We start from the raw sequence: 21,526 nt of genomic DNA, 5'->3' as shown, positions 1-21,526 counted from the left end.
CGTCTTTGGGAGCTCAAAAACTGGAGTACATTGTTAGTTGTTTGACATAATTTTTTTACAGTGTTATCTTCTCTTTCAAAACAAGGATATTTCCAGTAGCCTTTTATGGGAAAATTTCAAAAATAATTGCATTCCATTTGATTTTAAAGGTTTTTTCCATTGTTCATTGATATGGGATTTAATGTGATATTTCACTTGTAAATCCAGTACGTTTGAATAAATTTTCAAGTAGAAATCAAAGTGTTTCCAAACATATTTTTCGAGGAAACATACACACACTCACATGGTTGAGTTGGTATTTCAAATTGCGGCAGCAGGAAATGTCATTGTCGTCGAACATTTTCTAGAATTTGTTTTACTATCACATCCAACCAGCACATAGTTTAAAATGCAAAAATGTATGGACGGTGGGCGAAACTCTGAATATTTTATTCTGTTGACTGCTTTCATTCCATTTACAGCCAATCGACGATTATTTATTGATGAATATAAAATTTTTGACATGGTCGCACTGTCGACTTTACTTTATTCCAGCGCAATGAGAACCGCAAATCGAGCATTTGTGTTTACTTTCGGTTAGTTCAGGGTTATGACAACAAATTCAATTCAAAAACCGCCCACAGATTTGTTGCTGTATCATAGTAAATGTCATTTACGATCTCTGCTGCGTATTATTTCCTTCCGACTTCAACATTTGTTTTGTTTTGTTACAAAGTCTGACGACAATCACAATATTACTTTCCAACAACAGAGCAAGTGAAAGAGAGGAAGAGAGAGAGCAAAGTGAACAAATCAAAAAATGTACAAGTCTTCGAATGAAAATTGCCTCACTTTGAAAGGTTATTTACATAAATTATCAATATTTATGAGACAAGAAATGTAAACACAAAACACTGAATTGACCAAGCTGCTCGACCAGATCTTGTACAGTATCAAATCTGTCTAATTTTGAATGTTTGCAAATGAAAAAAAAACTTTCCAAAACCGGCTCTTACTTTATCGTGATGCATGGCTGAAGATTAGATAAATGCGCGAAATATAGAAAAAAAAACTACACTTGATGCTGTTTTTTTAAGCTTGATTTACCTGCTTACCATTCCCAGACTGTCCAACCGATGAAAAATTATTATTTCCCTCTCATTGAGCAGAGCCAAAGGTAAACGACTTTTTTGCACTCAAACGGGAGGTCGTTTGCAGAATGACAACGTTTCAACCGCGTCGTTCATTAATCCAAACACTCATGGCAGATCCCAGCTCGATCTTACATTTAGTAATTCAAATTCAGAGAATTAGATTATGTTTTAATTTCAGTGGAATACCAGAGATACACAAGAAAATAATGGACTCATAGCATGAAAGTTATAACACTAATGGCATTAATCTAGATTTCAGTCGTGTGAATGAAATATTTGTGGTTCATTGAGAAGCTGTATGGAATGGAATCTATAAAATTCGTGCGGAGGTGTTTTGAAAATTTATTTCATAACACAAGTGCCCATTTTGATTCACATCACACACTCACATACATATACAGTCACAAAACCGTCACTTTTCAGTCGAGTGTCTGCTTGTTTAACCAGCCAAACCACGCGCATTATGTAAAGTCAATAAGTGACAAACCGTAAAATGCTGACACCAGCAACTTAGTGTCATTTTCTTTCAATAATAAACACGCGACTTTAAATCGCATGGATTTGTTGTTTACCAATAGCACATTGTCAAATGGCTTGGTTTTTGTTTTTCCTCTCAATCAATATGAAAAGTGAAAATGCCGTCTGGCCATAATTCACTATTTGCAAAGTGGTCAATTTGTTTGAAATGAAATTTATGGTGACAATATTAGCGCATTTACAGCACATATGCTAATTGGCAATGTGAGAAAAGCCTAAGCACATGCAAATAACTTACCATTGGATAATTGGCCACGATTACATTAGGCAAATATTTGTCGACTCAAGGATCAGCACCCGGCAACATAATTTGTTCTTTTCACCTTTTTTGTCAAATTGTCATAGTTTTAGAGTGATAATTAGAGGAACCGCTGTGCCGAATACCATTTTGGCATCAATTCACTACAACTCATTTGAAATCTAAATGAATATTCAACAAAACTTTCGTTTTAATAAAAGACCATTTGTGTTGTGATTTACTGATGGAAAGGTGAAACTGTTTGAGTCATTTTAAACTTGTAACACTCCGTTCAACAAACGAAGTCATCACAACTACCTAGCTCGTTCTCTCCCTTTCTATCTATTTCTCTTTCTCTACTCATGAAGTTTTCTCAATTGGTGTGTACGATTCGATGTCATGTTTCCTCCTTCACGGTTCACCAATTACAGAAATCATTTCCAAATTAAAAAGTATAATGACATTATGCCGAATTTGAATGATAAAAAGCGCCGAATTCATATCGGAAGCACTTTGAAATTTGATCATCTGTTGAACATATCAATTTCATTCTTTATGACGAAAATGGTTATCAATTAAAAGATCTCATCAAAAATTAATAATAATTGACCGTAATTAAATAAAAAAATACACAATTTTATGAAAAAATTACCAAACCAATTTTCAAATTAATTGAGTCAATGAAAACTACCGATCTGCTAAATATACATGTGCTCATTGAGCTGGACAAAAATGGTGAAAGTGAAAAAAAAATTGGTGTACAAATTATACAAAGATAATTTTATTGAGAATTATCAACCAAATGAAGCTGTCTCATCAATCTTCCGAATTGAGTTTTATAAGATATGATGCCCATGTTCCATGTATGTCGTGAGAAAATGTAATATTTCTATAAAACAAAGCAAAAACCAACAATATTCAGAAAATTTATCACCTGTCAAGGTGACATTGCATCATCATTTGTCGATCGCATAACAAACTGATCGCCACAATCAATATAGTTTGTGTAAATATTTTTTCAAAATATAATTGATTTTGCTTAATGGAAATCTTCCTTATAAGCGATGCACTTAAGATGAAAACCACACATTGAGCCAAACCGCAATCACATAGCCAAAAGCACATATAAAAATGTTACTCCGAAATTGGTAAAGACAACTTCGATCTATTCGATGACAATAGGAATTCAATTGAATTTCACTGCGTTAGTGACAACTGCTACAGATGTGGAAGTGCATCGAAAAAATAGAATCGCACAAGTAAGACTTGGCAATTCTCACATATATGTATTTAATTCATAAATTTCATAACTGAATTGCATCCATTCAAAGCATTTGCGACTAACGATTAACGTTCATAAAATATGTTGTGCGCAATATACGACATTCTATAAGGAGTCATTTTGTAAACGAGAAATAAAACATCAAGTGGAACTGAAATATTTTTCCCAATTCCAGCAAAAGAATACGTAATGAGCGAATACATGTTTGTGCAAAATCCATGTTCGAGCACATTTGGAAATTACAAGCTTTGGTAGCATTTTTTTGCCACAATTTAAAGCCTGCTGGAGATCGCTATGGTATTTTTTTGCGACGCACATTCTCTTCAAGATATTTTTGTGTGTAATTTTTCGCAAGTCGTGTGTGCACAAGAATTTTTTCAGTTAAATTGAGGTGTAGGCGATAAATTGTTTTGATTCCGATATTGTTCATGTCGAGTGGCAATCAATTTTATATTGAAATGGACAAGTGAATTCCAAACAACTTCAATAACGATTTCGATTGACATTTTTTGAAAAAAACGTAAACAAAAATGTGCCCAAATAATTTATCAGCATGAAATATGCGTTCCGAACCATATATGGCAGTTGACTAATTTATGTAACCTATTGAATTCTTACATTTTCTCAACAAAGAAAAAACATCAAATCCTTTCATTCGATCGAATCGATAGATTGCGTTGGCGACATTATGTTATTCGAATATTTTGCCCCATTTTTGTGATGAACATTTTATAATACAATTTGTACCACATTAGATTGCTTACCATAATATTCAAGTTTTGTTATGTCTCTCCTTCACATTATGTGAATTTATTTTTATGCCATTTTCAATCGATATAAATTTTATAATAAACAAATAGTATTACAATAAATTCTTAAATAATCAATGAATGTTTTCCGTTTTTTTATTGAATTTCAGATCAAATTAAAAAAAGTACTGGGTTTGACGGTATGTAGTAATGCAGCTTTGGATGTTTCGCCAACGACAGGTGTGATCGCTTATCCGGCCGGGTTCGTATCTATTTCTATTCTTTTTATGGATTTCAGTTTAATTATCGAACATCGATGGTCTTTGTCGGCTGATTTTTGACCAACCCACGCAGTCAATTAAATGTTTATTTTCCGATCGAATGCAGCAATTCGGCTTGTGTTGATTCGATCACGTAAGGTTTCACAAGCCATAAAATCGTTTCGGATAATGAGTTCAAGCATTTACAACAGCTCAAAATTAAACAAATTCACAGTATTAACACACAAACGCTCAAATGTCACCTTCATGACATTTCATTGCGCAATAGTAATATTCCGCGAGTAACACATTTAACTACAATTAAAATCACGGCATGAACTGTTTTATGTTCATTTTTCAGCGGTGATTCTTAGTTTTATACCACATAAACAACAAATTAACCACAGATACAAATTGTAAGAATTTCATTTCATGTAAGAAAAAAAAAACTACAGAAACCAGGTGTCATTGACATTGAAATGGCCACACATTTTAACAATTACCGTTTTCTGTTGTTTCAATTCCGAATGTACGCGACGACAGTAAATGCTTTAACCTTACAGCCGGAAACGAAGAAACTCAATTTGCACAGGGAATGAATTTGCATTAAAATTGATTCGAGCGAAACACGATGTAGAAACGAAAGCGGCGAGACTGCAAGCTATTACGTGATTTTCATAATTTCAGTACCGATTTGGATCGACAACAGTTTTATTGACAATGCATAATTTATTTTCCATTTTTAAACTCAACACCAGAGTAAGGTGATTAAAATAAGAATGATAGTTCCACGTCCTTTTCCGATAGAAAGTGATTATGTCATTTTATGAGTTAATATAAAAACGTTAACAATGATTTCCTTATTGCGAACGAACAATATCCGCTTAGGAAGTTTCAACTTTTACAACAAGTGGACATTCTATCGCCCCACTTCACTGAAATATTCTCGGTCTCATCGACCTATAATCTGATTTATTCGGTATCAGTATTTATTGCATTCCAATCTTGAAAATTCTCTTATGCATAAATTAAGTCAAATCGTTAAGCATAGACCCAAGTCATATTTGCCAGCAGAGACAATGATGTTGTATGAAAATTTATTGTTGTTCTTAAAAGTCAATTTTATCTTTTTGCTTCGAACATGAATATATTAATGAAATGCTATTATTTTCCACTTTTAGATGTACCGTCGTTTTGTTCAACTCAAAGAAGCTTACCCAAGCATATTTATTGAATACATCGCGCAAATCGATCACAGCAATTGCTTATTCACAATGCGGCCGGTGAGTGTAGACAAGTGCACACATTCATTTGAATGGTGTTAAATGTGCAATGCACCAATAACAAAACTGAATGTAATTTAATTGTTTTTGTGTGTGTAGATATATTGCAACGGGTGAATGCGGCCAGAATCCAGCGATCAAAGTATGGGAATTAGATACTAGTGCGGCAAATGGAAATATTGAATTGCCTGGCGGCAGTAATGTTGGTGGTGTTGTGATTGCAGAATTTTTAGGTCATAAGTATGCGACCAGTTGTATTACATTCTCACCGAATGGAAAATATTTGGTGTCGGTTGGTTCACAACACGATATGATCGTGAATGTGTTCGATTGGCGACAAAATTTAAAAATCGCATCAAACAAAGTTAGTGCCAAAGTATGTTCAGTATGTTTCAGCGAAGATGGCAATTACTTTGTAACGGTTGGTAATCGACATGTAAAATACTGGTACTTGGAAGGTAGTCGAAAATACAAGGAGCCAATACCGTTGATGGGTCGCAGTGCCATTTTAGGAGAGTTACGAAATAATGATTTCTGTGCGGTTGCATGTGGCAAAGGAAGCGGTGCCGACAGTACATACGCAATCACACGAAATGGTCAATTGGTGGAGTTTAATTCACGACGTTTGCTTGATAAATGGGTTGATTGTCGAACGACATCAGCAAATTGTCTGTGCACCAGCAGCCAATACATATTTGTCGGTTGCGCTGAGTCAATTATTCGTGTATTCAATGCTGAAACATTAGAATATTTGACAACGCTACCGCGAACCCATTATTTGGGTGTTGATGTGGCACAAGGTGTTCATATAAATCACATTACATCAGCACCGCCAAACTCAAAGTATCCAGACACAATTGCCATGGTTTTCGATGATATGCATGACAAACTAACATGCGTTTATAACGATCACAGTTTGTACATTTGGGATCTACGGAATATTCAACGAGTCGGCAAAAGCCATTCGTTTTTGTATCATTCGGCGTGCATTTGGGGAGTTGAAACTGTGCCATACAACACACTAAAAAATCATCTAACACACAATTTGCCAATGGATTGTTTCTTAACTTGTTCATCAGGTAATAATTTGAAAATATAATGATTTTATTTATTATTTAATTTAATATGATGATTTTATTTACTTTGTTCATCAGATGACACGATTCGAGTGTGGGGCATTGATGGCTGTGAAACAAATGAAGTCTATCGCAAAAACATCTACAGCAAAGATCTATTGAAACTATTGTACATCGATTCCGATATGAGTTACATCAAAGACATGGATAATCCTATACTAAATATGGAGAAATCATCAAGTTACGACGGTCGAAACGGTGTACGCTGCATTAAAGTAAGTCCCGAACGAAGTCATTTGGCAACGGGCGATCGAAGTGGAAATATTCGAATTTACCATTTAGGCACATTGAAATTACTCACAACCATTGAAGCGCACGACTCTGAAGTGCTGTGCTTGGAATATACAAATGAGAAGATTGAACGACGCCTTTTAGCTAGTGCCAGTCGAGATCGTTTGATTCATATATTCGATGTTGACATTGGATACCAAATTTTACAAACGCTCGACGATCACTCCAGCAGTATCACATCGGTGAAGTTCATCGGCAGTGGTTTGGCATTTCAAATGGTCTCTTGTGGTGCTGATAAATCAATTATTTTCCGGAATTTTCAACAAAATCAATTTTTACGTGGCAACAATTGTTCGGGCAAAACCACACTCTATGACATGGAGGTAGACAGTAACAATAAACACATTTTAACCGCATGTCAAGATCGTAACATTCGAATTTATGGAACACAAAATGCAAAGCATACAAAAACATTCAAAGGATCACATTCAGATGAGGGCAGTTTGATTAAACTAAGTTTGGACCTGAGCGGAATTTATATTGCAACATCGTGCACCGATAAAACACTCAGCGTTTACGATTACTATTCGACAGAGTGTATGGCAAGAATGTATGGTCACAGTGAATTGGTGACTGGTCTGAAATTCACAAATGACTGCAAACACTTGATATCGGCCAGTGGCGATGGATGCATCTTCATCTGGCAGGTTCCACATGATATGATTGTAACAATGCAAGCACGACTATCACAACAAGCAATCAGATCGGGCGGCACAATTCCACGACCCATTACATCGCCAACGAACAACGAACCGATGGAAACACCTTATGTGAATCACAAAAATGCTCGACCACTCGAACCGCTTAAAACACCAACACCGAATTATTTCGCTGAAGATATTCCAATTACACCTGGTTATCGATTTTCAGATGTAGGGCAATTGCCACAATGGGCAAAGAAGAAAACACCAATCGAAGAGAATGCGGAAAATGCATTGAGCTCAAGTCCTAGTCATTCGAATCAACCACAGCCAAAAACACGAGGTCGATGGGCTCAAAAGAAACTATTCGAACCAGATGAATTGAGAGCCACATCGCCCGGAGATGCAACAGTTTCATCGACAACACCACCCATTTCAGCCGCCATATCATATAACATACCAATCATTCAAACAAATCATCACAACAACAACCAAACATCTGATTACAATAGCGCCAGTTCAAAGGATATCTACACAAATACCTATCTCAGTGAGGATAGTTCAATCGATAGTGGCGTTGAGAATCGACGAGATCTACTGCTTGTGAATAAAAATGTAAATTTTAACGCTTCTTCTTTTTCTCTGTAATAAAAAAAATATATTTTTTCAACATTTCGCCTCCATTACAGACTCCAAAAAATAGCTTACAATTCGAATCGAATACCGAACATGATGGTGACATTGAAGATATATCGGATGGTGAACGAACGAGCTCAGACCATGGAATGACGTTTTATCCAAATGTACCCGGTACACCAACGTAAGAACGACACGCGTTTACCTGCAGTTATTGAATTGAAAATTAATTTGAAATCATTTGCCTTTTCAGTGGTGACTTTAAGGTGAACGCCATGAATGAAGAGGAGTTACGAAAATCCGTGAGACGCCAAAAGTTTGAAAAACAAGGTTTAAGTTTGACAACGTCACAAAGCGGAACAAATACTGGCACTGGTACATCGGACGATGAAGATGATGCATCAACGCCAAGTGGAGATAATGCTGAACGTTCACTGGCATCCACTTTGGACGGACAGTATTTAGGTGGTAGTAATGAAAATATACCACTTCAACAGTCATCGTCATTTTTGCAAGCAGCGCTTGATGGCCCAGGAAGTTTGTCCGATCGAGGTGATCGAAGTAAGAATTCCAATAATTCTTCTTTAACATTTTTATGGACTCATAATTTAAATATTCGCATCTTATTTAGCTCGTCGAAGCATCAGCTCGAAGCACAATAATGGAGATGTGAAGACAAATTATACAAAGTCATTTGCCAATAGTAAGAAAGAAGAGCTCATGAAAGTCATCAACGAAGCAAAACAAAAGTTGGAAAATGTGAGTTGAAGGATCACGTCCATCAAATTTTCTATGTTCAGGCCGAAAGAATTTTGTCTCTTTGTTTTAAAGATTTAACTTGAAGGGAAATCTCAGTAGCTAGAAAATGTGCGGATGTATACAATGTTGCTATGTTACGCCTGCAGTATTTATATTTAGATTTATATTTTGTTATCGGTAGAATTAAATGCTAATGAAATTGGTTCTTGAAACAAATTATAAATTACACATCGACCGAATATATATTTTATAGGGGAAAAAAAGTCGCATACGAGATGCAAACACAATTCAAACACAAACTATACACGAGGTGAGAGCTAAAATGATTGGCACTAGCAATTTACAATCGACTTCCATTTTAAATGGTTCACATTCAATTGAATGAAGCCATTTAATGCCGTGCAATCGTTTCAGAAAATTAAAAAAAAAAATTACACACATAGTAAAATAACCACAACACTAAAACAACAAAATCTTTGGTTTTTGAATGGGAACACCTAACGCGTATAGTTTAATTCACTAATTCTTCGCTTTCTTTAATTTTTTTTTAACAAGTTTGCCATTCAGATTTTATTGACACGTTTTATGGTTTTAGTTTCGCTTATTTAATGGCATTTTTTGCAGTTTGAATTTTATGAATTTGATTTTACTTAATTTTTTTCAATTATTCTCCCATATAACACTTCTTGCCTTCTTCGCACCCCTGCTTCCAGTTGTTAGTTCATAAAAGTACGCAAACCCTTGATTAATCTACACCATTTTAAAGCATAGAACACCATCTTCAATGCTTTCATCGAATTATCCATTTGTAAATAGACATAAACTCTTTCAACAATATTACCAATTCATTATGTTCATTATTACAAAATCGGGAATGGAGAACAAGCTGGCATTTCTTAACATAAGCCAAAATAAAATTATTTAGCAACAATTTACAACTGTTTACGGTTGACTTCATTTGCTTCAATACATTTTCCTGCAATCTTGTTTTGCAGTGTAGAAATGCCAAGCTATGTTTCCTTACACTTTTAAGTGCCGGCAATAAAATCTGACTAATAAAAATGATACATCTTAATTAATTTAGGTTGGTTATCGTTCAACGTTACGAGCTAGTCAAAGTATATCAGATCTGAGTCACACAGCAAATTTGGATCGAGCGCGTGCACCGAATCGTATTCCACCGCAAGGTAAGCGTTATACTTTTATTTACATTTAATTTTGCAAAGTTGAATGTGTCATAAAATATTGCAGCTAGCGAATAGAGTTGAAAAAGTGTGCACATCACTAGCGCCGTATACGCTAAATGTTTCATTTGTTATTTCATTTTCAAATAAGGTTCTCTCTTTGTTTCAATACAATTGAAATGAAGACACAATTTATCCGTCGTGTACAATTAACAAATATCAAATAAAATCGTTTTCCTCCCATAAAATTAAGCAATTTAATTTTTTATTTGTATATTGACTTCAATGTTTTCTCACAAAAATTTTCTTGTTCTTTTTGTCTTTTTAATGCTGCTAACCTCGTAATACGTAAAACTAACACTAACACCAAAATCAAATAATAATTTTTTTAAACAAAAATCTCATATTATTAAATATTGAACGCACTGAAAAAACTAAATGTTATCGATGGTTCGCGTAGATGATACAAATCCGTTTAGAAACACCAATTATAATTGTTGTCCTAGTAATTACGTACCGAATCATTATTATCATCATGGTTCGAATAGCAACTATTTGAATTGTGCTGCACCAAAATCCGTTCTAACGCACAATTGTCAAATGATACGTCAAATTCAACGTGATTATCCACCATATCCAACGGATGTTGGCATCTATTATACAAATGCACAAACACAACCACTCCAACCAGCACCGTCACATCCATACTATAATGCACCATATCAGATGCAAACAACACCACCATGTAGTTCACCACAGCGTTCAGTGATGCCGACGATGAGTAATAATAATCCATTTATACGGCCGAACGTTTTAGATCTTACGTCGGCTGATTCGAAAAATTCGGTTAAAATTAAGGGTCCAAAACATCCGGGCATTTTGAAAAATTACAAATCGTGTCCAGTGTCACCGGTGCACGAAGAAATCGATTGGACAACAATTGACGGTACACATCAATCGAATGCTAATAATATGAATTCAAAAGATGCGGATCATAAACGTCATTCGATGTATAGTGATGACGCTAAAACGATTTTGGATATGATTCATGCCGATACGGAAAAAATGATTGCCGAAATAACGAAAAAATATGGTGATCTTGATGTTGATAAACCACTGCCGAATGTGGACAATGCAACAACGTGTACATCGAACCGAAACTCAGGTGATAAGGATGCAATGCAAGAAGATGAAGACGGTAGCTTCAGTTCCGATTCATTAGAAGATTGCAGCTTAGATTTAGATTATGGCGGAAAATGTCAAACAAAAACACGAAAATCAATATGTAGAAAAAAACATCGAAAAAATGAAAACATTTCAATGATGCCAACACGATCCGTTTCCGATTATTTTATTTATGATGAATTTTATTTGAATCAAAATCGTAATGTGTCATTGTCGGATATTTTGAATGATGATAACGATAAACAAAAGCCAAACTATGCACTTCTCAACACACAACGTCATTCGAGTGCCAGTTTCTTTTTGGCACCCGAACGTAAAAGCCAAGAGAGTTTAATTTCGGACGATATGAGCGGTTGCGGGGTCAGCTACTGCAATAGCATGGAAAGCATTCTGTCGGATGAATCGGAATGTAAAAGTGCACCGCTTGAAGTTCTTTTTACAAAGACTAAACGTGAACTATTGTACCGCACTTCGAATGCATACGATACAAGATTTGAGACACAGGTCACAACATCCAAATCATATGGATCCAGTCCAAATAGTAATGTTTTCGATTACTACATGGACCAACAGTATGGTTATGGATTTCATGATCGTGAGGGATGTAATATTGCTAATTATGACTATGACTGTTTAATGAGCAACAATACATCGGCAAGAACGTCGAATCGTTGTTCACCATTACCACCGCCACCACCAGAATTTCAAAATATTACCAAATCGACGGGTATACCGAGCTCATGCACATTCCCATCGTTGTCAACCACCACTTATCATCCAAAGAACGATGATTTTATTCCACGTTTTGTATCGAAAAACGATCAATACTCGACGCAAACGAACAAAAGTTTGAGCAAAGAATTTGCCACCGAACGTCAAATTAAAAATTCAAATCCATTGTATGGATGTGATGATGATGACTTTTTCGAACGGAAACCAGTTAAACCAGCGGTTCCGGCAAAACCAACCAATTTGATGACCACCATTGAAACAACCAAACCATTACCGTCCACAAGTAATGCAATCATTGTTGATGATACAAATCCATCGAAAATAAAACGATCTTGCAGTTTTGAAATTGAAATGTTTCATAATCGTGGCCGGGTGTTGCAGCAAAAAAGTGCTGCCAAAAAATACGAACAGAATTTACAGAAATTTGAAAAAGATCGTCATCGTATGCGCACGTCAAATTCACAATTTGGCGGTACATTGGAAATGCCGTATGTTCCACATAAGCCGCCAGTTGCGAATCGCCGTTCGGCAAGCATGAAAGCAAAAAGAGGTAGCACAAAAGTGAAAGATCGAAACAAGGTCGAAGAACGAACGGTGATTAATAAGAGTGTTGACACGGATAAGGAAAAACTTAAAGGAAAAAACGCAAAAGAAAAGCAAAGTTTAAAAGAATTGAAAAATCGCGAAGTAAAAGAAATGGACGAACGAACAATTGAAATTTATGTAGCCGAAAAGGGCATTTGCGAAGATGATAATATGGATAGCTTGGATTTGTATACGAAGCCGAATTTATATAAAGAGAATTCAGTCGATTCATTGGATGAGCTGGTTTTAAAGAGCCGTATAAAACGACCGATTGGCCGATCCATGTCAATGGATGCAAATGAATGCAGCAGTTCGAATTCAATGGTAACGTCGGATTTTTTATCAAAAGACGAATACATGAAATTCCGTGACATTGAGAAGAAAATCGATGTAATTAATAAATTGGTTGAATTGGAAGAGAAAAAGCTGGAACAAGAACGTTGTGCAAAAGAGCTTCGAATGCGACCATTCACTTGTAATGCCAACGAAAAAGGTTATGTGAAAAGTCTCACCGTTAACTTTGACAATTTGGCCAAATCGATAAAATATGAACGTGAATTGTCACTGCGATTGAGAGAGCACAACGAAATTCGACGTAATCATAGCTTGCCGGATGTATTGGAAGACACCAAATACCGATTTAATTGCGAATTTAAGCGTCGCAGACAACGTTCTACCGATGACTTCCTCGACGGATATGGCGTCGAAGGTGTGCGTCTCGAATGCCAATTTAACAAATTTTCGATTTTTTTTTCTTCAAGTTTTATACACGTCATTGTTTTTGTTTATTTGTTAGATCTTTTCAGCTTTTCTTATTTTGATACTTATCCGCTTTTGATTGGTTCTTCATCGTTTGTTGATATTTATTGAAATAATATACATTTCCGACTGGTTTTGTAGTCTTTTTAGTTCACACCAGCACATAAACCTTATTATGTTGGTCATTTAGTTGATATTTTTGTGTTGTAATGTATATTAGATCTTCACTTCATTTGCCTTATTATTATTAAAAATTAATAACTGCTTTAAATTGCTTACTTTTGCTATTTTAATTTGCTTTAAAAATTAATAAGAAAAAAATCTCGTAAAACTATTGATTGATTTGAATTTACTTTATAGGAAGTCCAAATAGCCTAATGTTACCCTCACAAAATGATGAATCTTCTTCTATTCGACGCGCTTGTTCGCTTAGTGATTTAAGTATGGGAAAAGGTAAAAAGAAAATATTTAAAATTTATTATTTATTTACAATAACGTTGTCGTTCGCTGACTTTGATTGATTTGGATTTAAATTAGTTATACTGACCCATGCTCTCTGTAATTCTCACTTTCTGCCTGCCTTGACTCAATTACATTCTGACAAATTTGGAGTTGTTTCAAATATCTAGCCTTCTATATATACTTTTTTCTATTATATAAATATGAATATTATTGTCCATTGAGTACGTAAATTTTCCATGTAGTATTTATTTTGTGAGTTGACCTATCTTCTGTAGGTAGATTCGTTGTTGATGATGTCACGGTCGTACAAACGAGTTTACTATTCTCTTTCCACTTGTACTTATGTTTTGTTTGTTTCTTTACGTTTTTGTGTCGATGGTAGGTTTCAAATCTCAAAGTTCGCATTCATATAAACCGATTGCAAGCAGTCGACAAACAACAAACATAAATCGAGTTGCAGCCAAGCGAAGCAGCACCAATAAAATGTCATCGTCACATGGAATGGGCACCCGAAGCGTATCGAGCGGAACGTTAAATCAAGCAGTAAGTGTTCTTTTTTTGCCAATTCAATGACATAAAAAACCAAACTGATTTATTGAACGACATTTCGTTTCAGAGCGATTCAGATCCAGAAGCACCAGCAAGCCGTGGCGGTATTATGCGACCAACAATCGCTTCACAAAACAGAATGAACGGTGGTAAGTATCTTTTAATTTTCTTTATTTACTCTAATGAAATAGAAATTCATCTTCTTCCATTAGACCCTTTTTACCTTTTTTTCTTCTTTAAAATGGCAAATTGCAGTCTCTCTTTTGTTTACGTTTTTTCAATAAATACAGTAGTGTTGTGTTCTCTTTTAATTATTCTCCAACATGTGGATTTTTTTAATTTTATTTTTTCTATATTTTCCCTTTTAATCACGTTTAAAGCATCATCATCAAACAACAAATACAATAGTACTAATAAGACTGCAGCCGCTATCATTAATAGAAGACGTGGACTAACTAGTAGTGGTAGTGTTAACAAATTTCTCATTCCTTTCTACATTTTGTTGATATATTTTTTTTAATTCGGACTTAATCATGTTCATTGCATCATCATTTAATTTATATAAATAAAAAAATCAATGGTATTTTTGCGAACTTGTGTATATTATAAATGGTCATAAAGCAAAAATACACTTTGAAATGTCAATTTTTGCATATTTATTCTGATTTATTTCTTTTCAATTTGAATGTAGTGAGTATTTCAAGTGGCGGTCATGATGATTCCAGTTCAGAAGAAGCCCAAACAAATACTCACAAAATAAGCAACAACAAACCGGTCGTTCCGCCACGTCCACGCGGCATTTCTGGTGGTGATTTTAAACGCAACGGAATGCCGAATGTAACAACCAATGGAAAACCAAACAAAACAAATTTCAACGAAGACGTTCCATGCAAAGATAATGATATCGCGAATGCTGATTGTAAGTGGAATTCTTTGAATTTCTTTCATTTTTTTTTTGGATTTTGATGAAGTTCTAATGTGTTTTCATTTTTTTTGTTGCCAGTGAATTCTCAACTGATATCGAATATAATATCGCAACTAATGGGCACAACGAATTCAGTTATGCAATTGCACCAAAGACTTAAAAACAGCGAAGAATCATCGAATGGATCGGATAATCGAAAACAAGATATGCTAAAGGAATTGGAAAATGCTGTGATGATGACTCAGTCAATGCTCACAAAAATTACATTGAACAAGTGAGTGAACTTTGAATTTTCACTCTAATTTTCAAGCAAATTAATTAATCTTTTCAATATTTTTTTTTGCTCAGACCATCCGAACGATCTGGCCATCATGTGACATTTGCACCGAAAACTGAGACTCGAACCACATTATCTTCACAACAAAATGGCGAATATACACAAATGATGGATAAATGCACAGATATTTTACAGAAAGTTCAGAAGCATGTTCAAAACAACAATATTTAAACATGACCAACTTTGGCCTTTTGTTCCTGTCAGAAATTGTTAGCCATTTGACTTAGAAATTAATAGACATCTATAGGTCACTTTCAATAAATTCGAACAAAAACTAAACTGCTAGCACTCAATAAGATAAATACTTAAATAAACTATATATATGGTTCTAACCAATCGAAATGTATGGAGACACAATTTGAAAAGTTAAATTTAATGTTTATTTCATGTTCCATGTCTCAATTGCTCTTGCGTAAAACCACAGATAAAAAAGTGTTATTTGTTCTCTTCATTCGAAGAGGATATTGGATCGGATATCAATCACGGTTAAAGTAACACATACTTTTGTCAGTGTAATCTTCTTATATCTGTAAAAAAGAAATTATACCTCAGGAGTTGAAGATTTTGTTTCCAGCAAAAAGTGACTTAAAGTTAAATCAGGAGCATATTTGAGTTAAGCGCATCAACACAAAAAAGGTCAACGATTAAACATTAAAAAAATATATGAATGCTTTTTTTACGTAAAAATTAAACGAACGGCATTTGAACCGACTATTTGTATTTCTTTCAGTCAATGAAATTTGTCTCGTCTTTTCAATTAAACAAAAAAAAATCAATGTGAACTTGATTCTATTAAACAAAATGATTGAAATTCTATTATACAAACACAAACATGTCATTACATTTTTAGAGCTTTGTTCAAATTCAAATTATTATGTTACCGTTTTGATCGAATTTTCAAAAGTCAGGGAGCATTTGACGAATGTTGTGAAGTGAAGAATGGCATGGAATTTACGAATCAAAATAATAAAATAATAAAATAGCAACACACAGACACACATACTGAATTTAAACGCTTAACACTAGTTTTAGTAATCGATTTATTAGACAAATTTATTTAACTAAATTTTGTTGCCATTTTTCAATAAGTTTTCTGTTACATCTGTAAATAATATATAATTTTTTTTTAGTTTATATTACGTACATTTTAGTATAATTTTCAGTTAAAGATATCTTGTACAAACAAACAACTTGTTAATCAAATTTTTTAAAAAAATCCTTCTTTTGTGCTGAAATTAAAGATAACAATGATCAAAGAAAGCAATAATTTCATCACTAATTAAAACAAAACTAAAAAGTTTCATCCGTAGTTAGCCGCAAATTAATCAATTATATTAATACGAACTAATCATTCTAACCGGTTTCTATGTTGTAGACCTCCAGCCGAAACAGATTCGTTTTGTTTTTGTCGCTGGACGGTTAAATCAATCGGACTGCACAACAGAATCGTGTTGTTTTGCGCAAAACAATTTTTTGCAAAAGAATATTGTCATTTTGTTGGTTAACCTCACCGATGAAACAAAACACACTAATGCTTTCTAATCTTTAATTTTCATTTAAAACAAATTTCATTTTAAAATCCACGGGAACAGCCGTCCAATCCAAAAGAATTACAATTCTTTAAATTAGCATATAGAATTTAGTTGAATTGATTTTTAGTTTGTATTTGTAAATCAATTTGGTTTCTTTGGTTTACAGGGTCATTTGTGTGAATTATTTTTTTTCGATGCGAAAAAAAGTGAAATGATTTTTTTGCAATGGGACTTTCGTAATCATATGCAAATCAAATACGATTGTTGACCATTTTAAATATGGCCGTCGAACAAGAGACATGCCTCCAATCGGGAGAGCGATATAAATGATTTGACCGTTTTAAATGAAGGTTAGGTATAAGTTTTAAAAAGGCAAGTCGAATTGAAGTGAGAGATGTTAACTAATATTTAGGATGTATGGTCACTTCACTTTGCATGCGCGATTTACGATGTGAGGAATTAAACAAATTATATGATAGTCAAAAATTTACTAATAATTTTTAAACATATAAATTTAAAGTAAAATTGCATGCAAACGCAATTTTCTTCGTACTTATTCAAAAAAATGTAGTTTATAGTTTGTCTAAAAAGTCCTTACCAATTCTTTCACTCTACTATATTTGCTAAATTTAAAAAAAAACCAATAGAATATATTCCATAGGTATTACATATTTATCAATTATCTGTTAAGCGAATGAAAAAAGAATATTTTTTTGTGAAATTAATGAAGCGGGAAGGAATGACTCCCAAATACTGAAACAAACGAACGATTGTATGAAAGATAAACGTTTGATGACATTGTCCAACACGAAAATAAATTTCAATTTTTACATACAACTTTTTATTATTGTGTTTTTGTTTGACTGAGCAAGAATTCGATATTGCTGCTGAACGTTTACTGTCTAAGGTGGCCGTGTATCCAAAAAATTGGCAAGTAAACACAGTGAGTGGTAAATTGGAATATGCTCAAGTCAATGCTGATACACCGTATGCAACTGTTCAACAGCCATATGCAGTCGATGATGAAAATGAATTGGAAATCGAAGACAAGCAACTACTAATGGCTGTACACAAGACATCTTGGGATCGTGATATCGTCGCCGCCAAATGCATTCTCATCAAAGGTATGTGTATTAGAAATTTGCATTTGCATATATTCTACATATTAAATGAAATGCACACTATTTGAATGATCTATTTTAGCGCTCGATGATAAATATGTATGCAATATTTAATGACATTGAGAAAATATTTTTTTAATAAAAAAATAAATTTCTGTTGAGATATCTAAACATTTGTATAGATTTAAGAAAAAAAATCATTTCTGCCAATAATCTATACATTATTTCCGTGTGTGTGTGTTTACTTTTGAATAGGACATTGTGAGCTGTTTGGATGGGATATTCCGGCAGGATTAGACAGACGATCACCGCGACAGCCAGCAGTTCAACCGAATCAGCAGCCTTAAGCATCACCAATCACCATTCGTACTCGAAAATTAATCAAAAATTAATATTGTAATTTGTTACATTAACTGAGACTGACTGTTGTGTCTCAGCATTTCGAGGAAGTACTTCTAGGTGTTTTTTTCTGTAAGTATTCTTCACTATGAGATTTTATTCATATAATGGAGTGATTGATATCCATATTCAGAGGCAACAATCGTTTTTCGCTTCGGGAAGTGTTGATATAAATCGCTTTGTTGTATCGATGCTACTAACCAGCATAGAATTTTGTCTACTTTCAATTAAAAAATACCATTTTTCTATTTACAGATATGGGAAATACCCTAATGTACACTGTACTTCGGTTCGAGTTTAATCTGTTCTCTGGGAAATTCAAACTCCTTTTTATATGGCAAATGGTGGGCTTGTTCATTCAGTGCATGCTGCGGTTTGATTCTCCTCGGGTTTCCTTGAAGATGTTTTTTCAATCGAACGCGTTTTATTCGTTCTTGTAGAAAACAAAATAGAAACAGCACAACAAATAATCCGAGTAATATTGCAATACCTGTAAATACTGTTTGAAAAACAATGTTTGGATTGAAAAATGTTTGGAAACAAATGAAATGTAAGGCTGAGAAAAAATGACTTTGATGAAATCATACAAGCATAAGTATATCCGAATTCAAGTTTTTCTTAAGTGGCACATAGGAATTTCTTCTTTTTAAGTGAAATAATATTGGATTTTTCCATAAGTATTTTCCGTTTTTCTCACCATATCTTTTTAGATGTGAATAATTGTGTAAGTGATTAAGATTAAATTAGTTAGATTAAAAAAAACACCATTTACCGATTACGATTTTCCAAATTTTGTTTATCAAGATCCACATAACCCGAATAGAAAGGTTAATTAAATAATCAAACATTAAAATGAATCCATATTGCAAATCGATTGTTTGAACTATTACCATAAGCCAACTGGACTCCAACTATATCTTTTGTTTCGATATTTGGCCCATTTTCGTCTACCACATGTAAATAAGCGTAAGCCGTCATGAAACCCATATTGTTTACTGCAATACATTTGTACCATCCTTCGTCTGCATGTGTGATATTATGAAGTGTTAACTCTTCCGACTTATAATCATCAACCTAAGTGTCGAAAAAACAATAATAAACTTCTCAACTAGCCAGAACAGAGATTACTTTTTTCGTCAAGAAAGATCCATATTAGTGAAACGTTTCTTTTACATACAGCGCCTTGAAAAAGGTTTAAGAACGGTAGCCATTTTTTCATACAAAATGCCATAAAATTCCATTTTTGAAGTTTAAAAAATAATATTTTCCATTATCAGAAATCAACGATTTTTGGCACGTTGTTTTTATGTCTTAACAAAATAGTAAATATTTGGAGAAATACTATAGTAATCGAAACGATGTTAGTCTTAACCTAAAATACCAAAAGAAAAATCACATATGCGCTCTACCTCAAGAAGAACTGCATTTGGTGGGGCATCAGAGTCATTTAACGCATGAAATTTGATCCACTTAATATGTGCGGCCCTTTCTGTCTGGATAACTGGACATTTAAATGTAATATTTCCGTTAACCGTTGCCGTTCCATTGACGATTTGCTCTTTTATAAAGTATAGCGAACTCGAAAAACGATCTACATGCGATTTAAATTTACGCAATCAGAGTTTTGAAACATGAAAACGGTATTCAATGAACGAAATAAATTGTTTAACAAATCATAATAAGTGATTGAGAAACAAAGCGGCTTCTTTGTAAAATCAACTGAAATAGAAACTTATTGGATGAAATTGTTTAGTTGTAATTTACCTTCCACAAGAAGTTTAGTTGTGTGGTCAATACATCCGTGTATGTTGCACAACTTGCAAGTGTAGTCTCCAGCATCTTTTGGTGTCAAATCTTCTAATATAATGGCCCATTTTTTATATTGAACCGTGCCCATGTGCCTCACGATTTCTTCGTTATTTTTGGTCCATGTTATGTTCGGAGGTGGATATCCTGCAAGTAAAAATGTGCAAAATGTTGAAAAAATAAACAAATCTTAGATTCATTGGCAATTAATCATTGCGATAAAAAAATGTTATATCTCATTATTTGCTCACCGGCGCCTATGCAATGTATTCTGGCCACTTTCCCAAATGCTTTTCGCAAAAACTCCAACAAAGTATTTTCTTTTGGAAAAAATGGAGCTTCATCATTATTGTAATCAAAATCCTCCAGTTCCGGGAACTCATAATTTTCTTGGATTATTTGAATATTTGTTAAGTTATGTATGTATGAAAAATGTATAATTGTATATAGAAAATGCTAAATGCTAAATGACGAACATACCTAGCGACTCATAGGTTCTAAGTTTCAGTGTGGTTTTTGGTATCGCATGGACTGGTTGGATGTGGTGAAACGTGGCACATGACAATAAATTAAAAATTGACGATAAAACAATGACAATAAAAACGATCATAGTTGCTATTTATATTTTGCCGCTAAAATCCTTTAATAAAGTTGATGTCTTTTTCACTTAATTTTAATTCTTATGCACACACAATTATTATTTTTTGGCTCTTATTTTAAAATAAATGTGACACGCTTGGATTGATGATTTTTTCTGACGATTGATGATGTTTTCAAAAATGAAATGTTTATTCTGCCCATTGGATGAGTATATATCAACGAAAAACTTGTATTGCCCATTAAATTATAAATTTACAGTTCATATTATACACTCGAAATTATATTAGCGTTGTGAGAGAGTCAACTAAATTATTTAATCTTTTATATGAAATTATACTCAATATTCAGATCTTATTCATCATGTACAATCATAACTCTACTGTTATCAGTTGACAGTTGACATAT

At 33.9% G+C, this 21,526-nt stretch overlaps 2 protein-coding genes across 12 annotated transcripts in view; one reads left to right on the top strand and one right to left on the bottom strand.

Annotated features, from left to right (window-relative positions):
* LOC116337970 overlaps positions 1 to 18,037 on the top strand; it is a 62,633-nt gene extending 44,596 nt beyond the window's left edge. For 4 of the 8 annotated variants that reach the window (XM_031762970.1, XM_031762973.1, XM_031762971.1 and 1 more), the window contains 17 exons: positions 4,110 to 4,201; positions 5,381 to 5,482; positions 5,582 to 6,561; positions 6,637 to 8,165; positions 8,240 to 8,370; positions 8,440 to 8,747; positions 8,818 to 8,945; positions 9,199 to 9,255; positions 10,030 to 10,132; positions 10,590 to 13,340; positions 13,751 to 13,843; positions 14,235 to 14,395; positions 14,469 to 14,550; positions 14,782 to 14,865; positions 15,093 to 15,320; positions 15,405 to 15,600; positions 15,675 to 18,037. In XM_031762970.1, coding sequence (XP_031618830.1) covers positions 4,110 to 4,201; positions 5,381 to 5,482; positions 5,582 to 6,561; positions 6,637 to 8,165; positions 8,240 to 8,370; positions 8,440 to 8,747; positions 8,818 to 8,945; positions 9,199 to 9,255; positions 10,030 to 10,132; positions 10,590 to 13,340; positions 13,751 to 13,843; positions 14,235 to 14,395; positions 14,469 to 14,550; positions 14,782 to 14,865; positions 15,093 to 15,320; positions 15,405 to 15,600; positions 15,675 to 15,834 — 7,185 coding nt within the window. In that variant the 3' untranslated portion in view covers positions 15,835 to 18,037. Of the gene's footprint in view, positions 1 to 4,109; positions 4,202 to 5,380; positions 5,483 to 5,581; positions 6,562 to 6,636; positions 8,166 to 8,239; positions 8,371 to 8,439; positions 8,748 to 8,817; positions 8,946 to 9,198; positions 9,256 to 10,029; positions 10,133 to 10,589; positions 13,343 to 13,750; positions 13,844 to 14,234; positions 14,396 to 14,468; positions 14,551 to 14,781; positions 14,866 to 15,092; positions 15,321 to 15,404; positions 15,601 to 15,674 lie in introns of those variants that run through there. The other 4 variants (XM_031762974.1, XM_031762976.1, XM_031762975.1 and 1 more) reach the window with 3 other exon arrangements.
* Positions 17,792 to 21,437, bottom strand: LOC116337974 (fibroblast growth factor receptor 3-like). 4 transcript variants are annotated; one of them, XR_004200838.1, is made up of 7 exons: positions 21,002 to 21,437; positions 20,773 to 20,910; positions 20,480 to 20,668; positions 20,125 to 20,306; positions 19,606 to 19,789; positions 19,303 to 19,417; positions 17,792 to 19,214 (listed from the first exon to the last, which is right to left on the bottom strand). XR_004200838.1 is itself a non-coding variant. In XM_031762983.1 (6 exons), exons 1-6 carry the CDS (start codon positions 21,129 to 21,131, stop codon positions 19,362 to 19,364), a joined length of 879 nt encoding a protein of 292 aa, XP_031618843.1. In that variant the 5' UTR covers positions 21,132 to 21,437; the 3' UTR covers positions 17,792 to 19,361. The 4 variants fall into 4 exon arrangements, 2 of the variants coding, with proteins under 2 accessions (XP_031618843.1, XP_031618844.1); XR_004200839.1 differs by having other exon boundaries at positions 20,773 to 20,841; XM_031762983.1 differs by having other exon boundaries at positions 17,792 to 19,417.
* Positions 21,438 to 21,526: the final 89 nt, after the last annotated feature.

Source organism: Contarinia nasturtii, unplaced genomic scaffold (assembly GCF_009176525.2).
Source record: "Contarinia nasturtii isolate CC-2019 unplaced genomic scaffold, AAFC_CNas_1.1 Cnas_scaffold_350, whole genome shotgun sequence".
Taxonomy (NCBI): Eukaryota; Metazoa; Arthropoda; class Insecta; order Diptera; family Cecidomyiidae; genus Contarinia; species Contarinia nasturtii.
Note: the sequence above shows the minus strand (reverse complement) of the source record. Positions and strands in the feature narration are given on the sequence as shown.

Bases quoted from the DNA above. Each gene is read 5' to 3' on its own strand.
- LOC116337974 (XM_031762983.1), bottom strand. From the start codon at position 21,131: ATGATCGTTTTTATTGTCATTGTTTTATCGTCAATTTTTAATTTATTG. The intron at 20,911-21,001 runs GTATGTTCGTCA...AAATAATCCAAG, and splicing joins TAGAACCTATGAGTCGCTAG to AAAATTATGAGTTCCCGGAA. The intron at 20,669-20,772 runs GTGAGCAAATAA...TTTTACTTGCAG, and splicing joins AATACATTGCATAGGCGCCG to GATATCCACCTCCGAACATA.